The 25,669-nt window shown below is 50.3% G+C and overlaps 1 protein-coding gene across 6 annotated transcripts in view; it reads left to right on the top strand.

Moving 5' to 3' along the window:
- KATNIP (katanin interacting protein) overlaps positions 1-25,669 on the top strand; it is a 169,963-nt gene that overhangs the window by 132,064 nt on the left and 12,230 nt on the right. For all 6 annotated transcript variants that reach the window (XR_014774823.1, XM_084758619.1, XM_084758617.1 and 3 more), the window contains 4 exons: positions 9,531-10,407; positions 16,113-16,817; positions 17,741-17,952; positions 20,423-20,501. Coding sequence is in view for 5 of the 6 variants with exons in the window: in XM_084758619.1 (XP_084614745.1) it covers positions 9,531-10,407; positions 16,113-16,817; positions 17,741-17,952; positions 20,423-20,501 (1,873 nt within the window). In the remaining variant the exon portion in view is untranslated. The remainder of the gene's footprint in view (positions 1-9,530; positions 10,408-16,112; positions 16,818-17,740; positions 17,953-20,422; positions 20,502-25,669) is intronic.

The following is a 25,669-nucleotide window of genomic DNA, read 5'->3' as shown; positions in this document are numbered from 1 at the left end:
CTTCTTCACTATTGTGAACAGAGCCCTCTGAACCTGGGAGCAAAGTAAACTTTTCTGTCAGGTATAATGTCATAGTTATGAGAAGAGCAATTCACTGCCCTTGGAGGGAGCTCTGTTGTTCTCATGGGGCCTGCGCTGGCTCTCAGGAGATGGCTGGTATAAAGAGAACAAGCTCTCTGAGTTCTTTAACTTTCTGTCCTTGGTGTGATCTCCTGCTCCAACACACTCCTGCTCTTGGGTTTGAGGCCCCCACCAAAGCTGAGCTGATGCCAGTTCCTTGCCATTGAGCCTCCAAACTGTGAGGTAAAGAAGCCTCTCTTCTTGATAAAGTTACACAGCCTTAGGTAATTCAGGCTCATAACAGAAAACAGGCAAGTTCACCATCCAAAACCAGATTTGACTGGCTCCCCGTGTTCCATCTGTTTTCTTTTGTAACAACCTTGAGTTTTCTGCGCTGTCCTTGTTAGCGAGCTACTGTCACCACCCTCTCCCTTAGTAACAATGGCAAGAGTCACCTCCAGCCTAGACATCACAGGGAGTGAAATGTGGCCAGTAGGCCTGAGAAACTACCAGGACAGAAGTCACATGAGTGGCCAGAGCCTGACAGACACAGAAGTTCAAGAGGAGGCCCTAATAGGAGGCAGGGCTAGGTAGTGTGGCCTTATTTTGGTGGTCAAGCAAAGGCCTGTTAGAACCTGCCCACAAGGGGGCAGTCTACAAAGCTTTAGTCTTGTTACTTGATGATGCCAGTCTTCAGATGGGCAGGCTTAATGTCATAAATGCTGTTCACTTAACATGGGTAGAATGCTCAGGTGGCTCCTGGCCTTCTACCTCCATACAGATCCCAGCCTTAGAACCACTGCAGTGTTCTTTATAGGAGACAGTATGACCAACGGACCTAAAAGGCCACCATGGCTGCTCTCTGGGGTTGCTGAGAGCAGGGTGACCCAAGCCTCCAGGCCCTACCTAGCTTGGCACAGCATGGCTTGGACAAAGGCAGCCATGCTTGAGTGTAACTGGCTCCTGTGGTGTTAACAGATGTGTGGCAGCTGTTTTTCTGGAAGGGATTCAAATGGTACCAGTGTGGAGACTATTAAGAGTCAACACTAGAGCATCTCCACCCTTCCACTCCTGTTCTGTCCCAGAGCACTTGAACATGAGCCCTTGCTATGTCCTTTTTCATCCATGAACACTTCAGTGCCCCTGGACACTCAAGCTTGTGTTTCTTTCTAGTAACCCCAATGTCCAACATCATGAGGCCTGACAGTACTTATTATTTCGTTTTAATCACCGTTCCATATTTAAACAGCCCAAATTGTCTCAAAATGTTTTTTTACTTAAATGCTGATTCTGATCACAGCAAACATTTAGTCAGCTGAGGCAGGTGACCTGGTGGCATTAAGCAAGGTACTTGGTGGGTAGGGCACTTGATCATTAGCATAGGGCTGAGATGTTGACCTCAGAGCCTGGGCCTAGGCCACGCTTTGCTAGTACGACAGGTACCAACTCAGGATGGCAGCTGAGTTCCTAAGCTTTTAATCAAGAGCATGGGTATGCTTGGTAGGGCAGCTGCATGGCAGGGCAGGACAGCTGTATACCATACGGTAGGGCAGCTGCGTGGCAGGGCAGGACAGCTGTGTGGTAGGGCAGCTGCGTGGTAGAGCAGGACAGCTGTATGGTAGGGCAGGACAGCTGTATACCATACGGTAGGGCAGCTGCGTGGCAGGGCAAGACAGCTGTATACCATACGGTAGGGCAGCTGTGTGGCAGGGCAGAACAGCTGTATGGTAGGGCAGCTGCGTGGTAGAGCAGGACAGCTGTATGGTAGGGCAGGACAGCTGTATGGTAGGGCAGGACAGCTGTATGGTAGGGCAGCTGCGTGGCAGGGCAGGGCAGCTGCGTGGCAGGGCAGGACAGCTGTATGGTAGGGCAGCTGCGTGGCAGGGCAGGACAGCTGTATGGTAGGGCAGCTGCGTGGTAGAGCAGGACAGCTGTATGGTAGGGCAGCTGTGTGGCAGGGCAGAACAGCTGTATGGTAGGGCAGCTGTGTGGTAGAGCAGGACAGCTGTATGGTAGGGCAGCTGTGTGGTAGGGCAGGACAGCTGTATGGTAGGGCAGCTGCGTGGCAGGGCAGAACAGCTGTATGGTAGGGCAGCTGCGTGGTAGAGCAGGACAGCTGTATGGTAGGGCAGCTGTGTGGTAGGGCAGGACAGCTGTATGGTAGGGCAGCTGCGTGGCAGGGCAGGACAGCTGTATGGTAGGGCAGCTGTGTGGCAGGGCAGGACAGCTGTATGGTAGGGCAGCTGCGTGGCAGGACAGCTGTATGGTAGGGCAGCTGCGTGGCAGGACAGCTGTATGGCAGGGCAGCTGCGTGGCAGGGCAGCTGAACTGCAGGTCAGATTTGTGGATAGAGAGTCTCAGGAGCATGGCCATGATGTCAGCTGGGGATTGTCTTTGTAACCACATTTAGTGGCTCAAAGTTGAGTGTAGTGGTAGCACATGCCTGTAATCCTAACAATTGGGATTCTGAAGCAGGAGACTTGAGAGTTCAGGCTTGCCTAGGTTACTTAGAAACCTCGTCTCACAAACACCAACTCCAACAAGTTTGGATAATCACAGAAGAGAAACCTCTTGGTTTCAATGACAGAAGAGTCTATGCCAGTGGTTCTCAACCTGTGGGTTGTGGCCCCTGTGGAGGTTGTATATCAAATATTTACATTTATGATTCATAACAGTAGCAAAGTTACAGCTATAAAGTAGCAATGGAAGTAATTTTATGGTTGGGGGTCACCACAACATGAGGAACTGTATTAAAGGGCCACAGCATTAGGAAAGTGGGGAACTGCTAAGTGGTTTCAGATGTGGTAGAAGCCAGGAATTCCTGAGGAATCCACCTCCCTTTGTCAACTTATCTTTACTGTCTTCTTGATGACTTTATCTTCAGGCTTCCCATGATTTCCTCTGGTGGCATCAGGCCTGCTCTTGATTTGGGCAGTCCCAGCAGAAAGATACTCTTCTCAGGAAAGATCTGAGATGACCACTTGCCTAACCGGCTGCCCATGGGGCTGGATCTGCCCTGTCCATACAAAGAGATAATAGAGAGAAGAGGAGCCAAGGGCCACTCCAACAGGCGATGGAAAGGGTGCTCATGAGAGGTCCTTCTCTGAGTTCAAGGCAGTCACATGCTATGGCATTTGCTCATTAATTTCCTGGAGCCATTATGATCCAGGCTTTAGTCCTGTCAGGCTGCTTTACCCCTCTCTCCCTGAATGTTCTATGCCCAGCTCAGCCTACCCTGATCCAAGCCCGGCCACCCACCAACCACAGCATCTTGGCATCTCTTCTGCCCCCCCATCCTGTCCTGTCCAAGTCCCTTTGCCTCTCTGTGGTCACCTCAGCTATAGTCCTACCATTTATTTCCAAAGCTTGCCTCCTTTTCACTTAGCTCCTTCTTTCTCAAGTGAAGTGTCCATGTCACAAAGGATGTATTGCTTTGGGCATCCTCCCCAAGAGACATGTGAAAGACCAATGGGTTCTCCCCGCCCCTCCGCCCCCAGCATAGGGCCAGAGGCATGGTACCTCATGCACAGGAGACAGCCAGAAGGGCTAGGGCTTTCCTGGAGGAGGCTGTGCTGAGCCGAGTGACCACCCAAGACATATTTTGCTTTCCCAGAGCCACCCTGATGTTTGGGGTTGAGACTCAGCCAATGCTGTGTCCAGATACCCTTCTTCAGGCCAGGCTGACTGTGCCGAGGCTGGTAGTCACCTCTGAGGACAGTGACTTTAGAGCCCTGCACCCCTCAGCTGCACCTCAGGGAAGCCACATGACCACTCACTCGCCTTTGTTGAGTAGTAGCTGTGTTCATTGGAAGAGGCAGGGCAGTTATCCACTCCACACTAGGGAGGAAAGTGGCCTTGGCATGGTAATTCAGTTCCCTAGGCTGGAGGGATAATTCTAATGCCTTAAACATGAATTATCAATGAATTATCATCTCAACCTGTCTGGTTCTTAAGAACAGGAAAGAAAGAGCATAAAGGGAAAATGAGAGCTGGGAAAGGGACCATGTGGCAGCTATAGGGCTTTAGAGTATCACTTGAGGTAGCACTGACACAAGTACCGCCACATCTCTCATTAAACAAATAAAAAAGCAGGAGAGTGTACTCGAGCACTTGCACACACGTGCACACTCAAATGGTTGAAGGTGAGGCAGTGGAAGGATGGGATTTCTGCGTGTACCAGATTCTAGGGTAAAGAAGGAAGAGCCTCAGTTGCAGCCCTGGTAATAACATGATGCGGAGGCTGGCTCTTACTGGAGGGCACGTCCCCAGATCCACAAAGGCATCCTTCTTCTAAAGTTTTGCTGAAGAGACGCTGAGGGTGCCCACCTGTAACCCTCAGCCCTAAGGCTCTGTGGTGTGGGTGTGGACCTCATACATCTTCCCAGTACAGCCCTTGAGATCTGATGATGCTTACATGGTCATCTACATAATGCCCTTACCTACTGGCAGGCTCCCATCCCAGAATTCAACCAGCAGCATAAAAAATATGCAAGAAAAAAAAACAAAACAAAACAAGCTCCTCCGAACATATCTTTTTATCTTATTCTTCACAAACAATGTAGCATAACAATTTCCATAGCATTTACATAGTATTAGGCTCTATAAGTCTTAGAGATGGTTTGGAGAAAGTGGGAGGATGTACATAGGTTATATGCAAATTTGTGATGTTTTATACACAGGACTGCAGCATGAGATGGTGCTGGTATCCACAGGGACCCTGCAATAAAAATCCCCCACAGATGCTGAGAGGTGGCTGTAGGTAGAACAAAGTCTGGAAAGATGTGTGTGCACATACACACCCACTGCAAGGTGCTCAGGACCATTACCTCTAGAGAGCAGGAGATGGTATGTGGGGACTTAATTAAGAGACTGGGGCTCAGAGTTCCACTCACATTGGCAATTCAGTCTGGGCCAGCCGTAGCCAGGACTGAACTCTAGCTAGACACACAGGGAGGAGGGGAATTTCTAATGCCTTCCTGCAGGGTGTCCAGGACTGTGGAACAGTGCAGACTTTTGTTTCTGCTCCCTACCTGGATATCCTGCACCAAACCTGCTCACAGGTACAGTACTGAGTGCTGGAATTATCTGAGCTGCAAGCTGCAGGCCAAACAGGGGCATTCCCTTTCTGATAGACACAACCAGCTCATTTACACCCCTTGACCCCCCAGAGCTCACTCTTCCCTTGCCTCCCTTATCTGCCTTTTTCTGCCACAGTCACAGTTCTCAAGGTAATGCTGAGCAGCGGACATCTGTAGTCAAGTGGGCTCTCCACTGTTTGTGTAAGGGAAGCAGACATGTTTGGGGGGCGAGACAACCCATTAGGAAAGCTAGGTTGCCCATCCACCACTGTCTGGATAGGAAGCCCATGTATACCCTACAACCACTTTAAATGAGTGTTTCTGTCTCGCCAGATGTTTCTATGGTGGTAATTTTCAGAACTGCTCATTGAAAGCTGCCCGTGCCATCCTCCTTCAGGAGCTGTGTCCTGATTAATTCACAGCACACGCCTGCTCTGTGCCTCCACTAAACAGAGCACACATCCATATAAACATGTAAAAGTGCGCTTTGAACATCGACTTCTCTGACAGCCAGCAAATAGTAGCCTGCCATCCCGCAATTGGATGATTGAAGCCGAGTTCCTGTGGTGGGATTCGGGTTTGATGGCTCTCCTTCAGAATTGCTCTGCAAACCTGTTTGTGGTGATGTAGGAGTTTCGAGTGTGCAGATTTAGCTTGCAGAGAGGCTAAGGCATGAGGAATGGGGGTAAGTGGATAGGATAGCCTTGGGGCCCCGGAGCCCACACCTGCCAAACAGATCAGAAACCAAAGCAAGGCAGAGGTGGTTTTGCGGAAAAAGCCATAGGCTGACATCTTTTTGGCTCTTTGGTCTTAGGAGAATCTCCAGACTAGTCACATGTCGGTTTCCTCCTGAGGCCTGAGACCCTGCCATGGGCCGTATCCTCAGGAAATTGTGGAGTGTCTCTCCTGACTTGAAGCTTCACTTGGTTAGGAGGAACAAATTAGCAGCCAAGCCAGGCATGGAGATGTAGACCTGCAATCCCAGTACTTGTAATGTGAGGCCTCAAGTCCTCTTGAGCCCTGTCTTAGATGAAAAAGCCCCCTTAGTCAGTTATGGTGGTGCACACCTTTAATCCCTCACTAGAGAGGCAGAGGCAGACAGATTTCTCTAAGTTTGAGGCCGGCCTGGTCTATGTAGTAAGTTCCAGGACAGCCAAGGCTACATAGTGACACCCTGTCACCAAACAGTGCAAAACAAAACCCACCCCTAACTCTCCAGAAATGCTGATGAGAGAGACCATTTCAGAGCCTGAGGGAACTCACGAGAATCAGGCTGTAGAGGGGGATGGGTGGGGTGTTCTTCACCGCCTGTTTTTGAGGAATCTCTGAAGGCAACAAGGAGAAGAGTTGTCGCATCAAGGAGCAGTGTATGGAGACAAGCAGACTTGGACCTGAGACTCTAATTGGTAGTTAGGGCTGACAGCATGGAGTCATGGGGCGGTTTAGGCAGGAGGCTGCTGAGCTCTGACTGAGGTTGTTTTTTAGTGAGTCTGGTTGCTGTGTGGGAAATGAAGTGTGTGTGCAGGGTGACGGTGCAGAGCAGGAGCAGAGAGACCAATTAGTTGATTCTGGTGTCCCTGGAGAGATGACAATGTCCTGCACGGGAGCAGCAGTGTCTGTGGAAGATGAAGTCAGATTGGAGAGGAGAGACAAGGAACTCCTGACAGTTTGGATGGTGAGGAGAGTGCCAAGGACAAGGACGTCAGAGGGACACCTAGGATTTGGGAAGCAGACTGTGTAGTAGAACTGCATTCAAGAGGGGAGACGTTTGGCCTGAGGGAAGTGATGTGGAACTTTGTTGGGAGCTGTAACTCCAGCACCTAAGAGCCAGAGGCAAACAGAACCCAAGTTCAGGGCTAGCCTGGGCTACATGCCTATGTTTGTTTGGTTTTATGCATTTGCCCTGAGGCACATAAAGGTTGAAATTCCCAAGAGGAGAGAAAGGCCAGCCATCCCTTAGGGGCCAATGGAGAGGTCAGGACTAGAGATTCAGGGAATGGATGTTCTTGAGCCAGGGAGACATCCAGAGCCTTGGGCCATGGTGAGTACAAGACACTCAGGGAGTTAGCCTTTAACCTCGGGCAGCCTAGGCACTGAGGCCAGATAAACTGGTGGGAGCTGCAGGAGTGGGGACAAACCAAGGAAGCTGGGCAGGGAACACCCAGCAGAAGCCTAATAATAGCAGCACAGGCATATCATCAGTAGAAGGCCAGCCCACAAGATCACAAAGGAGGAGGAATAACTATCTCCTCGTCCTGCTGAGCAAGGTATGGCAGGGGAGCCAGACATCCTCTGGGCTTTGGCCTTGAGTCAGATCCTATAACCCACGGTCATAGCTGGGAGAAGGTCTGTGTTGTGACCACCCAGACAGCAGGGGTAAGCCATTGCCCTGGCTGTGGGTGCCTTGGCACAGTGGATTCTATATTGAGTTTGGACAGGAACCTGGTGGAGGGGTGGCAGGAGGCAAGAAAAGAGGGGCAAGGGTGATAGTCACTGGTTCACTGTGGGGTGGCAGCAACTTGTGGGGCACCTCTGTAGAGTAGAATACTCAACATTCAAAATGAGAAAATAGTGGACTCACAATCTGGATGCATCTCAGAGTAATTACGCTGAGTGAAAGAAGACAGATGAAAGGGTGCACACTGCAAGATACGTGTGATTTTATAAAAAGGGGCCTGTTGAGGTGGCTCACTGGATAAAAGCGCTTGCTGGCAAGCCTCATGACCTGAGCTCCATCCCTAGGATACGCATGGTAGAAGGAAGGAACCGTCTCCCCAAGTTGTCTTCTGACAACACATTCTCTCTCCCTCCCTTCCTCCCTCCCTCTCCCTCTCTCTCTCTTACACACACACACACACACACACCCCACATGAAAATATAAAAGCCTGCAGTGATGGTGAGCAGGTGGGTGGTTGTCTGGGGAAGCAGGGAAGGAGAGGGATTGCAAAGTGGAAGAAGAAACTTGGGGTGATGGGTATGTTTGCTATCCTAAGGATGGAGATTGTTCCAGGGAGATGTACGCATTAAGAGTCACCAAGTAGCTATAAAGAGGAGTTTAATGTTGAATGTGTGCATTATATTCCTTGGTAAAGCCTAGGAAGAGGTCTACCACAGAGGATGGATGTAACAAAGAGCTGGAGGCATGATCTTAATTTAATCATGAATAGATAAGTATCAGATACATGCATGACACAAGGCCATGTGTTTGGGGAATTAGAGGACAGGGACTTTCCTGTGAAGGCCACTATATGTCATGCCGGCCTGCATTCTCCACATCCTTGTGCAGTGACAACATCTAGAGAATTTGGTAGTAGGGCAAGGACTCCCTAGGGACTGCCCTATGAAGGCTGCGGCCTTAGTCCCTGGTCCACATCCTCTGGGTCTTTCCTTGACTGCAGCTGCAGCATGGGTGCCTGACATGATTGCTTTGCTGCACCTGAGCTGCTTGCTGGGCTATCTGCTGAGGAAACATGCCCAACTTGTGATGTGTGAGGGCACTGTTGCCCCAGGGGCCACCCTCCGCAGGCAATGGAATATTGGACTAACTTCTGTCTTTGGGAGACACTTCTAAAGTACATGCCATGGACCTCTTGGAGAGTCCCAGCAGGTGGGAACTCTGATTACCCCAGCAGTGAAGAGCTCAGACACTTTGGGGACATCCTCCTAGTGTCTTACTCTCCCCATCTCCTGCCTACATCAAGTTCTTGTCTTAGGCTCTGCTTTCAAAAGACCCAATATGAGACACTCCAGGAGTCCCAGGAGCCTGCATTTGACATATACACCAGGTCTCCTTGATGCAGAAGCCCCAGGAACCACACTCCATTTTAGTTTACTTAAAATACATATATTTGGTTTGGGGGATTTGTTTTGTTTTTTTGAGACAGTGTCTCACTTTGTACCCTAATCTAACCTCAAACTTACTATGTCCTGAGGCCTGGAAAGAGCTAGGATGACTGGCATACACCACTACACCCGGCTGGAGCCAGTCTTTAAAGAATGCTGCTATAAGCAGTGAAAAGCTGTGAAAAGTTTCACAACGGAGTGATGGGGCATCTTTGTTCCTATGGGAGATTAGCTCTGGTGGCAATGAAAATCCGGTGGAAGCAGAGAGACCAATTAGTGGGCCATTACCAGTGTCCTGACAGGAGGCGATGAAAGCCAAGACAGCACTGAGGCTGCTTCTTTGAGAAAGTGCTTTGATTCCTACAGTATGGGTGCCTTTGCAGAGTGTGTGTGTGTGGGGGGGGTCCATTTCACATCCACTAGCTCAGCTCCAGCATGCTCACATTTCTAGCACTTTACACTTCTGTTTGGGGGCATCTTCCACTTCAACAATTTGACACACCAATCTGATGACACATGTTTTTCTTTTGTTCCATTTTGTGCACTCAGGATCTTGACATTGGCGCCAAGAACGTGAAACTCTATGTCAACAAAAGCCTCATCTTCGACGGAGTGTTAGACAAGGGAGGAGGTGAAGGCCCTTTTGATTGTACCATTCCTGTTGACCTTCAGAGAGAGAAGAATGAGACTGCAGAGAAGGCCTTGAGCACTGGCTGGAAAGAAAGCAAAGGCTCCCTCAGCATGGCTGGCACGAGTGGGGCCGAGGAGCTTGGGCTCAGCTGCTCACAGCCGTCCGAAGCCTTGGTGGATACGACAGTTTCCTCACAAGGAGATTTCCTTGGCGAAAGGGTGAATTCTACTCACTGCTTGAAGGACACTTTGTCCAAGTTACAGGAGGATGTAAGATTTTTGGCAGCCCCTGCCTCGATGGGTGATGGGCCCAGTGTCCCTTCTTCCTCTTCTCCTGGGAAATGTCCCCCTCTGGAAGAGGAGTCCTCTTTGATTCAACAACTGGAAAACCTCAAAGGTAGGAAAAGCCTTGAACCCTTCGGAAAAACCCCACACTGGTTACAGCCTTCTCCGCCAAGGATGGGCAAGAAGCAGGCAGGCAAGAAGCCCAAGCCCCTGTGGCTCGGCCCTGAAAAGGATCTGGAGCAGAAGACCAAGTTTCCATCTGATGATGTCATTGGTGATGTACCTGGAGAGGTGGAGGCCAGAGAGAAAGGCCCTCGGCGTGAGCAAGGGAGGACTAGCAGCTGGAATGTCATCACTGATGAGAGACCCCAGAGGGCATCCTCCAAAGCCTGTGGCAATGACTTAGACATCTTTAGCCAGCCCCCTAACAGGGATCGCCCTGCTAGTGGGAGGAGGGCCCTGAAGAAGGATGCCAGCGGTGGCCATGGTGACGACCAGCCAGCCAGCAAAGGTAAGCTTTGGGAAATCCCTGCTGGAATGAAGCCATTTGTTTCCTCGGACCCTGCTTTCCTTATCTATAAAACAAGGGGATGCTCTCAAGTAGAGGGTCAGAAATCCACTGCCTCAGCCAGAGAGGTAGTACAACATGGGGGATAAACAGGATCTCGGCCTGCTAAATTCCTAGATGTGATTGTCACTGGCACCAGGATGAGTGAGAGTGAGTGTCGTTTGCCCCCCCCCCTTTTTTTTCACTACATGGTTTTTCCAACCTGGACTTTATTTTCCACCTTTGTCCCTAGTAACATACCTGACCCTGCACTGTTAGAAGGCAACCCCACAGTGATGCTGAACACAGCTAACACTTGCCTAGGTATAGAAAGAACCTATGGACATTTCAGGGTCCCTACTCGAGTCTTGTTGCTGGCATGCACATCTGTTTTGTCTTTTGTCAGCACAAACTGGAGTACCTGAGTTAAATGCCCAAAACCCATCTAACTCCAGCTCTGGGGAGGCAGAGGCAGGAGGATCCTTTGTTGTCCAGCCAGGCTAGCCAAATAATGATATCCAGGCTAGTGAGAGACCTCGTCTCAGTGGAGGTGAGTATCCCCTGAAGATGATGGCCAGAGTTGTTCTCCAGCCTCCACAGGCATCCACATCTGTGTACACACACACACACACACACACACACACACACACACACACACACACAGTTATACACACAACTAAAGAAAACAACATATACAGAAAAGAGAGAGAAACCATCTGAGTACAAAAGCCTAGATCAAGTGGCATGCTGCGGTGCAGGACAGAGGTGACAAGAAAGTGCTTTGATTCCTACAGTATGGGTGCCTTTGCAGAGTGTGTGTGTGTGGGGTCCATTTGGCCTTTGTGCCAAGGTCTGAACCCTTGGCGTCTTACAGATTTTAAAAAAGCAAAATTTAAGTGACTTTCCTGGATTTTCCTTTCCTACAACCAGAGGGGGCTGATACAGAATTTGAACCACAGTGGATCAGCCTCATCATCCATGCTTGGAGCCAGTACACTGAGCCTATTAGCATAACTGCCAGTGCTTGCTGAGTGGTCAGCCAGGCTCTTAACAGACGCAGAGCTGCAGGGAGTTCTTGGTGACAGGCAACAGTCCAACTGTCCACGTTCAGAGGCCTCGATCTCACTTTAATTTCTTGCCAGGCATTTCCCTGCTTGGCTCAGTGACACATTAGGAATCGAGCCCTTGAGACTTAATGCTTGTTAGCCAGTTTTGCTAACAAGGAAAGTTGTTTAGAAATGGTGTTATTACCCATCACCCAGTGCCAAAGCCCACTGCCTGGGCCTCCAAGAAGCATGCTAGCTGAGTCCACTAAAATACTAGTGGAGTGCCTAAGCTCACAGTGGCTTCAGAGTTCTGCCCTTACCATGGTGAGTCCACCACAGTGTCTTCACTGTGGCCCATCAGGGAATCGTATTTTCCTATAACGCCATTTGTATTCTGGACATGGGGGTTGTTGGCCACAGGTGGATGAGGTCTCATCAGCCTTTACTGTGAGCAGTAGAGAGGTAAGTGGAGAACTTTGGATACTCTGTTGCCTGAGGCTAGCAGCATCTCCTCCTGTTCCCTTGGTTCTCCTCACAAGTCCACCAGGCCACCTTTTTCTTGCTAGTTTGTTCACAGGCAGCCAAAGGCCTCTCAGACCTTAGTGACTGAGAGCTGGCTCTGGGCCCTGCAGCCAATTCTGGCATCTCAGGGAGTGGTGATTGGTGGACCTGGGTCAGGTGTCCAGCCCTTGCCCAGTCAGTAGTGGCTGAAGCAGGTTCACTGGAAGAACGGTGGCTCTACTGTATGTCCCCTTGTCCATTCTTGTTTCCTGTGTTCATAGCCATTGATGCAGAGGTGATGCTGATGAGGGGAGTTTCATAAACTCTGAGCTTCAGTCATCCCTACCTCACTCCACACAGGAGGAGTCTTTGGCATCCTGGATCCTGTCATCATCAGGGGTCCTTCTAGGCTACAGAGACTGCAGATGGACACCACTGCTTTCTGCTGCTCATTTGGGTTTAGGATTGGGGCTAGGGACATGGTGAATGGGAGAGTGTTTAACATGGGCAAGGTCCTCAGTACCACAAAAAAGAAAAAGGAAACATCTTGTCTAGCAGATTTAGGATAGGATTGTCAGCAGTGACAGGCCAAGCCTTAGCTTAATCCTAAGTAGTAGACAGAGCATGTTCCCAGCAGACAGAGAGACACATGGATGTCCAGCTGCCATCACACCCAAGAGGGCCAGGAGAGAGTCTGCACCTCTCCTTTTAGAACCAAGTATGCAGCTGAGAGAAGAGTCTGGAAAGCTGACTTAGAAGGAGTGCCAAGTCCTTGTTCCCTAGCAGGCGCTCACCGGCCAAGTTCCTGATGTGTGGTGCTTAGCATCTCCTGGCATGCTTGTGGACCAATCCCCCCCCCATTGCTTTCAGGCAGAGGAATTCAGATCACAGAGACCCAAGTGATGACAGCCTGTGCTAGAGCTCCTTCTGCCACATGTCACACCAGCCCCTGGGAGGAGAGAATATGGGGACTTCTAGGCTTTACTGGGGGTAGATAGGAAGAAGGGGCCAGGGCAGTCATGGGAGAGCCTGCAGGCGATAACCTCCAGGGTGATCCCTGGGATTGACAAATACCTCCTAGGTATTTCTAGCACCTCATGCTGTCTGTGCATGGCACTGGGGCATGGTGGAGAGCAAGGATTAGGTGGCAGGGGCCACTGGGAGGAAGTGACCATCTGGAGGAAGAGCTGTCCCAGCACAAGGCACAGAAGAACAAAGCCCTACTGACGAAGACGCCTGATATGTCCTTGGACAGACGTCTGGTGTGGGGAGCAGAGTGGCTGGGAGAGGTGGCGGTTGTGGAACTAACAAGAGCCACAACAGGGTCCTGTGGGCACAGGGAGCGGTGTTGTTCTTATTCTTGATATAAGAAATGACCATAGCAATGGGAAGAGCATGTGACAAACTCTGCTATGGGCTTGTGCTCAGGGTACTGAAATGAGCAGAAATGCACAGGTAGCATGAAGTGTTGGCTGGGACCGAGGTCTTTAGACACCAGCTTCTTGATCAGCATGGAGGCTGTCATCTGTGGATTCTCCCATGCTTGCCGTGTCACATTCTTCCTCCCTATCTGCCACCAGCCCAGTGGTTTGGTCACTGGAATTGGAGGATGCTGGCAGAACTTGACCTGAGGTTGGGCAGTACCTGTGTGGGAGTTGAGAGACCTGTGGGGCTGAGAGTGATTCCTGAGTATGAGCAGGGCTGGATGGAATCAAGGATCAAGTAAGTCTCAGGTGTTCCTAGGCTTGGCAACAAGAAAGTGACACTACTGTGATGAGAAGCTCTGGGTAGAATGTTCCTGAAATGCTGGAGGCTGAGGTGGGAAGATCACAAGTTTGAGGCCAGCCTGAGCTAGGTAATGAGACCCACCCCCACCAGAGAGGAGGGTGAGGGAGAGAGAGAGAGAGAGAGAGAGAGAGAGAGAGAGAGAGAGAGAGAGAGAGAGAGAGAGAGAGAGAGAAGAGGGGAGGGGAGGGGAGGGGAGGGGGGAGGGGAGGGGAGAGGGGAGGAAAGGAGAGAGAGAGATGAGAGACTAGCTCAGTCTCTGGGCATGGGAACTACAAGGTGAAGTGGTATGTCTCCTAAACCACTGGGTCAAATGCAAGACCTTTGTCTAGGATGTCATGCATGAAGTGAAGACTGACAAAGACTGAGAAACCATTGTCACTGGCAGAAAGTGATGTCAATAGGGAGCTCTGAGAGTCGTAGGTATTTTAGGCATTCAAAGTGCAAAAAGCCAGCAGGGCTCTGCTCTCAGGAATGGGCGGACACAGGAGCTCATATAAAGCCATCAGCGTTTCTCTGTATCTTTTGGCTCTTGCTCCCAAATTGGCATCATTTTTAGGCAGGTTTGCCACAGTGTAGTCCTAGACCCTCACTATTTCACCCTATATCCAACCAGTCTGGCTCAGCCAGAGGAATGACAGCCCTCTGAGCCTCAATGTGGCTAGCCTGAAAGTGAGATGGTCTCCAGAAAGCTAAGGCTTGTTCCTAAAGAAGGGAGGCTGAGTTTGAGATGGGGTTGAGAGGCCGCTTTTGAGGAAGGAAGCAGGTATCTGTATAGAAAAGGAGAGGGCAGGGCATGATGGGAGGGAGCCACAGGATCTGGTACCCCACCCTCCTTTTCTAAGCAGGAGAGATTGATGCATGTCTGCAGGCAGAGCGATCAGCAGGAGGCACTGGAGGAAGCAGGCTTGGCAGATGCCAGGGAGAGGAGATAATTGATGGTACCAAACCCTCTAGAAAGCAGGCAGGAAGTAGAGTGCAGGCACTGCCCAGTATGAAGGCAGTACAGAAAGGCAGTGCTGTGTGGCGCTGTCTATTCAGAATGACACCTTTGGGTGATGGTAGGCTGCCAGGATGGGCCACTGCCTGATGTTCACACTGAGCTCATAGATTCTGAGAGAGGGTTTTAGAGCCTCCCTTGAATGACTGATTTGTGTCCTCTTGCTCAGGACTCAGGCCTTGTCCATGTGTGGGAGTAGACAGATGCCTTACCCTTTAACATACTTGGTGCAGTCAACTGCATTAAACTTGTGATCCTCCTGCCTCCAGTGCTGGGACTGCAGACTTAATGTTCTTTCTTGAGCATTCTTCTGGCTGTTAAGTAATGTCTTGTAATGCTGTCAGAGTCACATGACTCGGCCAGCCTCCTGTGCAGTGCAGCCTACATTGTGACCAACTCAGACTCTATGGGCCATGATATGTCCCTGGCTATGTGAATTTCAAAGTGGGCTGACTTTTGGCAAAGTTTCCAACACCAAAATAGACTTCCTGGGTCAGCTTCCTATCACCATGGTACCCAAGACAGACAACTTTCAAAGAGAATGTTTCAAAGTTCATTATGGCTCACAGTTTCAAAGGTTTCATGAACTCTTTGGCCGTGTTGCTCTGGCCGTACAGCAAGGCAGCATGTGATGGAAGAAGCTGTCTACCTCATGGTACCTGTAAAGTAAAGAGAGGAAGAACAACTGAGAATCCCCTTCAGGGACATGGCCCTACCTCCTAAAGGCTCCACCCCTCCCAGTAAGCCTGCAATGTACCCACCTTTGGGAAACATTCAAGATTCATACTGTAGCCCTTTTCCTGACTTTTACAATAGTTGTACTCCTAGAAATAGAAACTCCTATTGAAAATACTCCTTGTGTTTTTTAGAAATGCAGGTCTAGGGCTAGAGAGATGGCTCAGAGGTTAAGAGCACTGACTGTTTTTCCAGATGTCTTGAGTTCAGTTCTCAGCAACCACATGATGGCTCACAACCATCTAGAATGTGATCTGATGCCCTCTGTGGCCTACAGGTGTGCTTGCAGACAGAACACTGTATACATTATATATATATGTATTATTGTATGTACATACATATATATATATGTATATATGTAATATATATATATTTTTTTTTAAAGAAATGAGGGTTTAGACTTGGATTATGATAAACAGCTCTTTGCCAAGTCCAACAAATGAAGTCATGCTCCACCTAGACCATCCCTGAAGCCTTGGCCCATAGATGTCCCAAGGGCCTCTCAGTCCATGGATCAGCCACAGCAGCTGAGAGCCATTGCATTAAACAGTTTCCAAGGTGTGACACTAACCGGCTGCTGCCCCTCCTGTGTTCTCTTTCAGAAGACAGCCTGGCTACCCAGACACTGCCGTGGCTGCAGTGGTATGGTGAGCAGGAACATGCATTGCACGCGTCATGGGACTCCCTCACTGCCTTTGACCGTGCCCACCGGGGCCGCATCTCCGCCCTGGAGCCACAGGGAGACATCCTAGATGAGTTCCTGAAGCAGCAGAGGAGCAGCCGGCATGAGGAGCTCCCAGCCCCTAGCAGAGAGGAGGAGCCAGAGCCCTCCATAGAGACAGAAGATGACAGTGACTTTAAAATCCCAGTCCTCCCTTACGGACAACACTTGGTCATTGACATCAAGTCTACGTGGGGAGACAGACACTATGTCGGCCTTAACGGCATAGAGATATTCAGCTCCACAGGGGAGCCAGTACAGATTTCCAGCATTACAGCAGACCCCCCTGACATCAATATTTTGCCGGCTTACGGCAAAGACCCACGTGTGGTCTCCAACCTCATTGATGGGGTGAACAGGACCCAGGATGACATGCACGTCTGGCTGGCCCCCTTCACACCAGGCATGACCCACTCCATTTCCATCCAGTTCACACACCCTTGCCAAGTTGCCCTGATTAGGATTTGGAATTACAATAAGTCTCGAATACACTCCTTCCGTGGTGTGAAGGACATCACCATGCTGTTGGATGCTCAGTGCATCTTTGACGGAGAAATTGCCAAAGCCTCAGGAACCCTGATGGGAGGTACAGTATATGTGTGGGGATGGTCTAGCAATTCTTGTTTGCTACTCATGGAGGCATGCAGGGGAAGCCATGAGCTAGCCCAGGAAAGGTAAGGTCATCCTCATGCATGTGAGGAGGACCCCTCACTTCCCCTAGCATGTGTGGGCCAGAGTTGGCTTTCCAACACTTAAGTGTCTTTCTAGGAACCAGGATCCTGAACCTGAGAAGGGGATTTGCTGCAAATCAGAGTCATGAATTGTAGCATCTTTTTTGCCTTAAGGCAAATGGGTAGGGTGTTTAGGGAACCCATGGGCCAGCCAGTCACTGGTGCCCAGCTCCCCAGGTTGGGAGAACACCCACACCTAAGGGAGGTACTTCATAAAAGGGCCCACAGGAAGCCAGGCCAGGCAGTGTACATCTGTAATCCCAGTATTAGGGTTATGCATTGATGATAAAAATCACCCTTGAGACCACCCCCTCCACCACACACACTATTTCAAATCCTGTTTCACCAGTGGCTCCAGGGGCAGTCTGGGGTATGTGAGCAAGGCTGTCTCAAGATTTAAAGCAAGAGGGGTCTGTGGCTATATATGTCATCTGTAGACCTCTTGAGTAGCTGTGCAAGGCCCTGGGGTCTATACCCAGCACTGCAGAAACAGGCTTAGGGATCTGGGTTGGGCACCCAGTGCCTCATGCACACTAGGGACTTGTTTGGTGAGAGATGACAAGGATTCTCTTTCCATGAGGTCCCACCATCAGTGTAGCTCTCGGCTTGGTGAAATGTGGGAACTGAGCTGTTGGAAGAGCATGTCAGGAACATGACATGAGGAATTGTCAGCTGCTTGAGACCACATAGTGTATGGGACACTGGGACATGTTCTGGATGGCAGATCACGGGGGCCAGGGGCAAGCTGAACCTTCTTTCTTCTTGGTGATGTGCCCAGCCCCTGAGCACTTTGGAGACACTATTCTATTCACCATGGATGAGGACATCCTGGAGGCCATATTCTGTTTGGATGAAACTTTTGACATGGATGCTGAGAGCCTATGTGGCCTCCAACCTGAAGAGGCGCTAAGGAGGCCCAGCACTGCTGATGGCGAAGGTCAAGATGAGCGGCCTTTCACACAGGCCGGTTTAGGTGCTCAGGACCAGCAGGTAGGACTGGAGCGGGGCTGGGGAGCACCCCTAACTGGATTCCTTTTGTCATTCAGGGCAGAGTCTCACCCTACAGCACAGTCTGGCCTTAAACTCACTGCCTTCCTGCCTCAGCCTCCCACATAGTGGGTCAGCTCCTCAGTGGATTACTACTCCTGACTGAGCAGGGAAGGAAGGAAGACAGCCTTTGCGCTGCTGGGGCTGCTGCCTTGACAGTCCCTATTTTTCCTATTTCATTTTCTATTTGGTATTTCATATTTCACTTTCTAATTATTTATTATTTTTTTAAACTGAAGTGAAGTAAGGATTCATATTTTTTATCAAAGCCAGGATAAAAGGCTGGATGTTGGCCTCCATGCTGTGTGTGTATATAATATAGAGATTGTCCGTCTTTTGGGGAGAAGGGTGTGCCTGGGCCTGTTTCAGATCACTCACCACTGTGAGTAGAACAGAAAGGACTGCAGGAGGCAGCCTTGCAGTGAAGACAGTGGCCGGAGCTGAGCGTGTGGGCACAGGCCTGGAAGCCAGCCACTCTCAGGGTTAAGGCAAGGCGCGTTGTAGAATGACTTCAGGGCTGGCCTGGCCAAGTTAGAGAAGCCCTGTCTCAAAACAAAAAGGGAAAGGAAGGTCGTAGGTGTACTTCATTGGAAAAGTACTTGCCTGGCATGCTTCAGGCCCAGATAATATCCCTAGGACCATTTATAATCATAAAGCAATGTGTGTAACTGTAGCTGCCTGAGCACATAACCCAAGCTCACTAGGATACAGACTTTGTAAGCCCAGCTACACAATGACTCTTTTGTTGTTGTTTGGTGTTTGTTTGTTTGTTTGTTTTTCAAGATAGGATTTTTTTCTGGGTAGCCTTGGCTGTCCTGCACTCACTTTGTAGACCAGGCTGGCCTTAAACTCACATCTGGTCTGCCTGCCTCTGCCTCCCAGAGTGCTAGGATTAAAGGCCTGGCTTTCACGATGACTCCCTAACTTGGAACTGTTGTATTCCTGCTGAGGACACAAATTACATGCTATAACTGGGGGTACACCATGAAGATATCAAAGCCAGAATCTGAGTATGTAATGCCAAAGAAAGTGTCAGGATCCACTGATGAAAATGGAGAGGTGCCAGCATCTCAGGGGAGGGTCTTCTAATGTACAGAAAGAGAGGAGTGAGAAGATGGGACAGCCAGAAGCCTCAGGAGACAGGCTGGCCCACAGAAGATTGTGAGGAAAGCAGGCAGCTGGCGTACAGTCCACCTCCCTGTCCACTGGGGCTGTAGCAGCCGGGCCAGGCAGGCATGGGGTAAGAGGGCAGCGAGTGGGAGCCTGAGAAGAGACTGCAACTAGACTCAATGGCAGTTCATCACCCGTGTTGCGTGTTCCCTGATCTTTTTAAAAGAAGCCAGAAATCTGGGTTTTACACTATCCCAAGTTAAAAGTGGCATTAATTGAAATGTTCCAAGCCTTCCCTGGCCACAAAACACTACGCAGTCTGCTGTTGACCCATGAGTCTCCATGGAGTTGACTTTGAAGTCCTTCATCTGCCCAATGTTTTCCAAATGTCAAGGCCCAGGGTGACAGCTGATGAACCTGACCTGCAAAGCAGGAGGGGACGCTCTGTCTTGGGGAAGACAAACTTCTTGCTTCCTTTTGCCCTTACTCATTCCTGTCTGAAGCAATGGAAGCTTTGTCCAGGAAAATTAATATTAAACAACAAATTAATTCATCTTTTGTGGAGACCCCAAGCAGAGAGTAGCAGACTACCATGACCTCTCAGTAGACAAGACTGTTCATCCTGGTTGTCCACTGGGGCCAATTGGGAACTCTAACAATATAGGGGTCTCAGCTCATCCCTGAGATGCCAGTTCTGAACACCCCAAATGGGGGTCACTTGCTGTGGTTTGAGGTCCTCTTTCTTCCTTTTTTCTTCCTCCCTCATCTCTCTGTCTCAACCTCTTCTCTCCTTCTCTATCTCCCTTTTCCCCTCATCTTCCTTCCTACTCCCTCCCCATCTTCCTTCCCTCCTCCCTTTCTTCCTTTCCTCCCACCTCTCTTCTTCTTCCAGCTTTGCCTCTCCTATTTTCCTTCTTCCTTGTCCATCCTCCCTTCTTCTATCTTACCTCCTCCCTCCCTGACTCCTTGTCTCCTTCCTTCCCTGTGTCCCTTCCTCTCCCCGTCCTTCCTCCTCCTCCCATCCTCTATCCCTTTCTTCTGTCTTCCTTCCCTCTCACTCAGTAAGCATGAGAAAGTCTGAGTACCCTGGTGTAACATGGACCCTCAGCTGCCAGTAAGAGCTGTGGGTAGGGATGTGGTCCCAGGCTCCAGATATCCACATACCTCATCATCGGAAGGGAAGGCATACAAAAACAGACCCAGGGATTTCCTGGTCTTGGAGTGGGCAAGGCATATGGTAAAGGAACTGTGTGGGTACCATTAAAAGCTCTCTTCTCCCTGTTTCTCTACAATCATCCTATAGGTACCAGGGCGAGAGCCACAAGCCAGCCCCCCAGTCTCTGAAGTTACCACACCGGAGCCAGGCATCTTCTACGGGCTGTGTAAGTACCTTGCCCAGGACCCTGGCAGGGGCCTCTTTGCACTTTGCCCTGTCAGTGAGGCACTGTGGCATGTTGTACCCAGGCCATCTCTGTGCTCACTGGGGATCTGGACTTGGGAGCCAGGTGGCCCCAGGCTGCTGCAGGCTCAGTAGATAGAGCTGTTCTAGAACTCGCCTACAGCTCAGCACTAACACAAAGCAAAGCAGGGTGTAGGGGTGGGGGCAGTCACATAGCCATGGCCCAGATCTTCTGGCTTCTCCGAAACCCGTGATCGCAGGCAGATTCGGAAGTGTTGCCTAATTTCCCATATTGAGATGCATGAGGCTGTGGCAGCCAGCACGCCTCCCTGAATAGGTCTCACCTGGGCTCATGGGCCTCTCCCCTTCCTTCTAGACAGTTGCTTTCTTAGTTCACTCATATTCCTGTCAGTCTATCATTGTCTAGGGAAGCTCCAAGCTGCGGTCGTGGCTGTCTGCGATCTTCCCCAACCCCCAGGGCCCTGTTAACAGGCTCTCTGCGTGCTCTGGCTGCCTTGCTTCCTGCTCTTGGTTGCCCTTCCTGGTGCTGTGTCACTTGCTTTCAGTATATCTCTCAAAAACAAGAGCCTGTCCTACTTGCTCAGGAGCAGCCTCACACCCCCAGTTCACCCCAGCCTAGTGGGTAGCAGGCTCTCAGTGTCTCCTGGGTCTGAACCCCTCTTCTGGCTCCCTGCCTGCCCAGTCCAGGTAGTCCTAAGTATGGGGTCCCTAAGGTAGCTCTGAGAAAGGATGACTGGAGCCTGCCAGGACCCACACTGAGGGGCAGGCACGTCTGGACAGAAAGCAAAGGTGGCCTCATGAGGGCCTCAGCAGCTAGATGGCAAGCACTGAAGCCGAGATGGCGCCTGGTGATGTCTGAATTGAGGGAAGTTTGGCCTTCATGGCCTGTGTCCTCATGCCACTGGTCATGGGCTGCATCCTGGAAGGACACGGCTTTCAGGAGATACTCACTAACCCTGTGGTACAGGCAGTCCCCCGCCGTGGGGCAAGGGTCTGGGCGGTGCCTGGTGCACACTGCACTTCTTCCTGCTGGCTCTCCTGCAGCTTTTCCCCCAAATAACTTCCCATTTTCCTCAGTGAGAGCCCTCCCCTCTTCCTTGATCACACAAAAGGAAAAAAATGGTCTATTAGAAAGAAAGATTTAGGAGTCTTTGCAGCTCTTTCCATCCCAGGACACTGGAGTTCTTTAGACTAACAGACTAAAAAGCTGTAATCTTAGCACTCGAGAGGGCTAGGGCCAGGAAGACCTGAGTTCAAGGCCAGCCTGTGTACTATAGGGGAGATCTTGCCTAAATAAGTGAATAAACAAATAAGTGGTGGGAGATGGCTCATTGGCATACAAACAGGAGGGTCCTGGTAAATTCAGTTCTCAGTAGCCACATAAAGTTAGGCATGGTAGTGCACACTTTTAATCCCATGCCAGCAAGATGGAGGCAGATGAAACTCTGGGGCTCTCTGACCATCAGCCTATCCTAGTTAGTGTGTCCCAGGACTCAGTAAGCAAGAATGACACCCAAGATTGTCCTCTGGCTTCTACATTCACACATACATACATGCACACACGTGTGCACACACATCCATGCGCGCGCGCGCACACACACACACACACACACACACACGATAGATGATAGATAGGTAGGTAGATAGATAGACAGACAGACAGACAGACAGACAGACAGACAACCAATGTTAAGCAAGGACTGGGCTTAGGGTGGCTTTCATCTCTTTGAGAGCCAGAGCTGGGCCTTCCCTGCCTGGCCTCCCATTCCTTAGAATCCTCATTTTCTGCATTAGACAACTAAAGTAGCCAGATAGCTAGTACCCAAGGCTGAGACCAGAAGCAAGGAGAGCTAACTCCCAAGCATCCGTCCTGCGCTACTGCTTATGTCAGGGCTCTACTCAAGAGGCGGCCTCATGGCAGATGCCTCTGTGAGTGTCAGTATCTCCTATGAGGCTGCACAGTCCTAGAAGATAGCAATAATAATTTTTTTACAGCATTTGTTTTCTCTGGAGTTTGAAGCGCGCGCGCGCGCACACACACACACACACACACACGCACGCACGCGTGCACACACACACATACAATGGATATTGAATTCAAGCTGAATTCAGTAAAAAGAGAATCTGTTCATTTTATGCACCTAAAGTTATGGCCACTAGTTTCTTAGACAGCTGGATGTAGACAGGGAAATGACACCATGGAGCCTTGCTGTTTCTCTGTCTTTCTAGCCTGTTTTCCTCTTGTACTTCTCCATGGGAGCCATGCCCCAGGGGCTCATGCGAAGATCATGCACCAGGGGCTTGTGGGAGCTTTGTACTCACATCTGCCCATTGCTAGCATCCCAAGAGCAGAAACTACATCTATTGCCCAGCCTCTAGCCCCAGAATTAAGTCTCGAGGTCTAGCTTGTATCTTAAGCCTTTCCATTAATTCATTATGTAGTTACCATGGTGGGGGAGGGGCAGGTAAGAGATATGAAAACTGTATCTGGCCAGACGTGATTCATTGGCTGTCCCTGCAGCCTGGTGAGAGTGGTCAGCTGCCCAGAGTTCTGCTGAGCCAGAACTTCTCCCAGGAGGAGAAGAAAGCCAGGCAAAGGTGCTGCCAGGAAGAAGCCACCACTGTCTGATCTACCTGCTAATTTTTTTCCCAAAAGGCTGTTTACCAATGTCCTTTACACTGAGCCAACCTAGTGTTTCTCAGAGATGGCATTACAGTGGCCAGGGACGTTTGCCCTGGAGTGGATACAGTGCTGTGACTTTTGATCTTGGTGCAGGCTAGACAAGCACTGAGACCTTTCCACTGTGTCGTTCCCTCCCTCTTGAGCCTAGAGCCCCAAGATTCCTACATCTCTTCTCTCTGAACCCCTGTCCCATCCCCCACCTGCTCAGTAGTGTGCGCAAGTGGAGTACACTTTAATAAAGTAGTCCCAGGAGTAATGTGTGCAGGAGCTGGGGGAGGCAGTGGGCAGACATGGCCAATCCTCTTCATGCTTTGAAAGGGAATATATGACTTGCTAATTTGCAGATGACACTCATTTGGGAAGTTTTGCAAATATCAGCCATGATGAATAGGAAAGGAGTCGAGAGGGCCAAAGCATGAGCGAAATAACAAAATTAATTTCCATTTGTATAAATACTAATTGATGCACGGAGGAAAATGAATATGGAACATGGCTATCAGCTCACAAGGAGAGCGGTTACATTCAGAGCCCTGAATCAATGGGATCAGGTGCATCTTTCCAGACACAAAGGGGCTAGAGGCGTGGAAAAGGCTTGCTGTTACCAGGGAGAGGTGGCATTTCTGCCTCTCCCTGTCCCTCCTTTCCCAATCTATTCCCTCCTCCACCTCCAGGCCTTCTCCATCTGAGACACTCCTTACCTGACTCTGTCACCTGAATCAGTCCCTTCTCCTGTGTTCAAGCCACTAGGCTCCATTGCCCCCTATTGACTGTGTCCCCTGCTGCCCTGCGTGAGGCCACTCTTAGCACCAGTATCTTCTCCTACTGAGGTCCTTCCAAGACACAGCTCAGCACGCATCACTGCCCTGGTGCCCTGCATAGGCCACCATGGTATTGTACATCTGCAATCCAGTACTCAGTGGCTAAGCACGGAGGATCATACGTTTTGAGGCCATCCTAGACTGTAGGGGGAGAGATTGTCTCAACAAAGCAAAGCAAACAGAAACAGTAGCCCATTGTTGCTTCCCATTGCAATGTCCCCAAACCTTTCACCTTTCACATGGGATCAAGCCCTGCCTCCTCTTCTGGTTTCATACTCCTCTCTCCCTTGGCTGGCTGCTTCCAGATGTGGGCCCAACTTGTTCTCTCAACCTAGAACATTTTTCCTCCAGAAATGCAGAATAGCATGTCTCTTCTTAGCATGCAAGCCCCAGCCCAGATGCCACCTCCCCTCCCTAAACACCCTGTCCCCCACTGTGCCACTCACCACCCATCCCATCATTCTGTTTGGGCACACTGCTGTGTGTACAGCTGTGACACTCAGCGTTTGCCAGGTGGCTGTTGACTGCAGAATGAGCACTGCTCATGCAGGGACTCACTGTGAGTTTCCTCACACCTCTAATCTAAAAGCATAGTTGGCACATACAACCAGTGAGCATTAGCTTACCATTCAGTATGAATCTGGGGAGATACATTCACTGACCAATTACCTACTTTTCTATCAATCAGAGGTCTCAAAACAAAATTTGATTAAGCATCTATTTGTTCGACACTGCTGTTCTAGGCTCTGGGGATAAAACAGTCAGTCCTGGCCTCAGGGAATAAACAAGGACATTAATGTAGACTGCCTTGTGACATAAGGATGAAAGCAAGTGGAAGAAGGGCATGGAAAGTGGGGGGGGGGCACTCTCTGAAATCGCTAAGAGATGACATTTGAACGTGGCCAGTAGGAGGATTGTATCAGTTAGCTTTTGCTGCAGAACAAACAAACCCACAGTGGAGTGCCTGGCTGCAGTGCTCTATAGGCCTCGCTATTCACATCTGTGGCTATATCGCCTCACCTGAGCCACTCAGATGTTCTCCCTCAACCTGCTCACATGTCTGAACAGACAACATGTGGACCAGCAACTGCCTGCGTGTGCTGCTACTAGCTAGAGCAACAGGTGAGTGAGTTGTCTTGGCACCAGCCCAGGGCAGAAAGAGGAGACAAGCTCCTATGCACACATGGCCATAGCAAGCCATGCAGCCCAGAGGCAGAGTGGAGAAGCTGACCCACCTCTGTGGGAAGAGTAGCAAGTCCGAATTGCAAAGCAGCATGGGCACAGGCTGCTCAGCATCCACACCCTGGAGGGGGTGTGCACGCCGAGCAGTCTGCTCAGGGCTGCTTAGGACACACATGCTCATGAGCCCCTTAGGTGCTCAGGCCGACTCTGGCACCACAGAGAGGAAGTGTGAAGGCTGAAATCACAAAAAGGGTACTGGGAAATGACAGGGTATAGGACAAGATGTCAAGTCAGGGAGGTGAGAGGTTGCATCCTGGCCTGGAGAGTGTTCTAGAGTTTTTCTGGGCTCACAGATCCTCTTGTAAGAAATATGGAGCACCTCATGACCCTAGGCTTCCTGGCAGCTCCACCAAGCCTGCTGTCACTCAGCAGAAGTGCAAAGAGTTA

Source organism: Acomys minous (assembly GCF_964271855.1).
Source record: "Acomys minous genome assembly, chromosome: 2".
Lineage (NCBI taxonomy): Eukaryota > Metazoa > Chordata > Mammalia > Rodentia > Muridae > Acomys > Acomys minous.
Note: the sequence above shows the minus strand (reverse complement) of the source record. Positions and strands in the feature narration are given on the sequence as shown.